Source organism: Myotis brandtii, unplaced genomic scaffold (assembly GCF_000412655.1).
Source record: "Myotis brandtii unplaced genomic scaffold, ASM41265v1 scaffold754, whole genome shotgun sequence".
Classification (NCBI taxonomy): domain Eukaryota; kingdom Metazoa; phylum Chordata; class Mammalia; order Chiroptera; family Vespertilionidae; genus Myotis; species Myotis brandtii.
This window is the reverse complement of record NW_005371012.1, coordinates 1,115,631-1,118,297: the sequence shown is the minus strand read 5'-3', so window position 1 is coordinate 1,118,297 and position 2,667 is coordinate 1,115,631. Positions and strand designations below refer to the sequence as shown.

At 64.2% G+C, this 2,667-nt stretch overlaps 1 protein-coding gene across 1 annotated transcript in view; it reads left to right on the top strand.

Moving 5' to 3' along the window:
• Positions 1 to 827: 827 nt before the first annotated feature.
• Positions 828 to 2,667, top strand: part of PLA2G2E (phospholipase A2, group IIE) — a 2,541-nt gene continuing 701 nt past the window's right edge. Inside the window, exons 1-2 of the mRNA XM_014530659.1 lie at positions 828 to 960; positions 1,100 to 1,206. Of these exons, the coding sequence (XP_014386145.1) occupies positions 860 to 960; positions 1,100 to 1,206 (208 nt within the window). The 5' untranslated portion in view covers positions 828 to 859. The remainder of the gene's footprint in view (positions 961 to 1,099; positions 1,207 to 2,667) is intronic.

The window sequence follows — 2,667 nt, the reverse complement described above, 5'->3', positions numbered from 1 at the left end:
CGGGGAGTGGACAGGGCCCGGGTATTTAACTATTAAGGAAGTGCCCGCCCCGCAGACCAGAGGTGCCCCTGCTCACCTCCTTCTCCGCAGCCCAGCTCCAGCTCCCAGCTCCGGCCCTGCTCACCGCCCCTCCCCCAAGATGAAGCCTCCCCCTCTTCTGACCTTCCTTAGCCTCCTGGGTAAGTGACCTCTGTGACCTTCACCCTTCCCCTGACCCAGCCAGGAGCCCCAAACTCCCTGGCCCTGGGAGGGTGTGGTGGGTCATCCTGAGGCCAGTCCTGCTTGAGCCAGCACTGACCATTGGGGAGGGTGCGGGTCAGGGGGATGCCTCCGGGTTGGCCTGGGGGGCATGAGAAAGGGGTTGGTTGGGACCCCACACAGCACACACGGGGCTCCGTCACCCACACTCCACCCCCCACCCTCGCCTCCATGGTGGAAGGATCTGGAGGGACTGGGGGAGGTCCAGGTGGTTAGGAAGCCCAGCTGGCGGCGTCCAATGGCACTTGGTGGGAACAGGGTGCGTCTGGGGTGCAGGCCTGCCAGCTGGGGGAGGGTCAGGACCCGGGAGAGATTTGGGGGACAGTGGGGTTATCCTGGGAGGTGGCAGAGGAGAGCGGGAGGGGATTGGGTGCAGTGACATGAGGGGGGAGGGGAGGAGACCCAGGTGCAATGGAGATATTATTACTGATTAGCGTTATTGATATTGGGAGGGAGGTGCTGGGGACACGAGGTTAACTGGACAGCCAGAGAGATGTCTGACTGGGATGGGAGGGGACCTCAGGGGACGCTCAGGGATCCGAGGGCACCGCCCGCCCCTGCAGTGGCCCTGGCTGGCGGGAACCTGCTCCAGTTTGGGGTGATGATTGAGAAGATGACCGGGAAGTCGGCGCTGCAGTACAACGACTACGGCTGCTACTGCGGCATCGGCGGCTCCCACTGGCCGGTGGACCCGACGGACTGGTGAGCGGGAGGCCCACGGGGCCTGTCTGGGGTGGAGGAGCTGGGGGAGCATCCCTGGAGGAGGGAGGAGCCGAGGCCATCTAGAAAGGGGGGCTGACCTCTCCTGGGAGCCCCGAGCAGGCCCTGGTGACCCTTCCAGGTGCTGCCATGCCCACGACTGCTGCTACGGGCGCCTGCAGAAGCTGGGCTGCGAGCCCAAACTGGAGCGGTACCTTTTCTCGGCCAGCAAGAGCAACATCCTCTGCTGTGAGTGATGCTCCGAATGCCAGGGAGGGGGCTGGCGTCAGGCAAGAATCCCCTCCTGATGGAGACCCCGGCACCAGGCCCTGGGCTGGAGGGATGGGGTCTTCGCCATCACAGAACCGGGAGAGGCATGTCCACCCCCACCTGCTCTGCCTGGCACCCAATCTAGAGCCCTGTGATCCCTCGGGCCCTGCCCTGGCCTCAGGCGCTTCCCCCACCCAGAAGCCTCCCTGTTCCAGGGGCTGGGAGAGGAGCCAGGGGGCAGAGCAGAGCCAGGGCCCTGAGGAGCCGCACCCACACACCCTCCCCAGGCCTGGCAGCAGCTCGAGGTAAAACCCCCAGGACAGAGCCTCAGGGCACGGGCCCAGGCAGAGAGCGGGCGCTCTGATTTGGGACAGCAGACGCCATGCCCGAAGGCCGCCTCCCCCAGGGGCTGCCAGGCTGGGCCCATTTGCTCAGTGTTGCCAGGTCCCATGCCCACTTGGACCAGCTCCCTTTCCTCTGGTCCCCACCCTGAGAAGCAACCTGGACCAAGTCAGAGTGAGGAGGGCTTCACGCAGCCCAGCCCCCACGGAGCCCAGACCAGCTAACCCAGCCATCTTCCAGCTGCAAAGCCGGGGCGGCCTGGAGGGGGAGCCGGCGCAGCGTGGGGCGCAGGGAGGGTCACAGAAGACTCAGCTCAGACCCGGGTTTGTGCTGGGGGCAGGCAGAGCCGGGACCACAACCACCGGGGCAGATTTGGCTCAGTTTCTTGCTCCTGCAGCCATCTGCTCAGCGAGGCAGCTTTTTGTCAGGGAGTGAGCTCCCCAGCCCTGGGGGTGCCTGCAAGGCCAGATGGCCCCTGTCAGGGCAGTGCTGGGAGGTGTCAGGTGGGTATGGACGCAGGCTCGGGGCTGGGCACCCCTCGAAAGCCTCTGCCTCCTCATCTATGAAATGGAGGTAGTCACACTCACTTGCTCAGCTTCAGTCCAGCTCCTGCAAGAACCACCCAAAAGAACTGACTCGACCCTTAAGCCCCTTCCAACTCTGAGTTTTGCTGAAATAACAGCATGAGAAATGGAGAGCGACCGCCCAGAGGAAAGAGCCTGGGACATTTCTGAGCTGTGGACGTGTTCCTGGGGACAGAAAGGAGCCAGGGCCACTGGGGCAGACAGGCAGGGAGGGACGGCGAGGCTTAGGGCCCCCGGTGCCTGGTACCAGTTCTGCTCCCGCGCTGGGTGTGGGCACACACATGGAGGGGGATGGGTAAGGTAACTGTCAGAGAAATGGGCTCCGTCCACTCACAGACACAAGCACAGGGGCCCAGCCTCAGGCCCCACGGCCTCCAGTCTGGGCACAGGCTGCTCTGGGCACGCACAGCCCATCTGGGATTGGGTCGCTGTCATTCGTAATTTTCCTCTCGGCTTGATGGCTGCAATCCCCCGTCAGCAATACTTCACATGGGGCAGGAGCTGCCTAGAAATC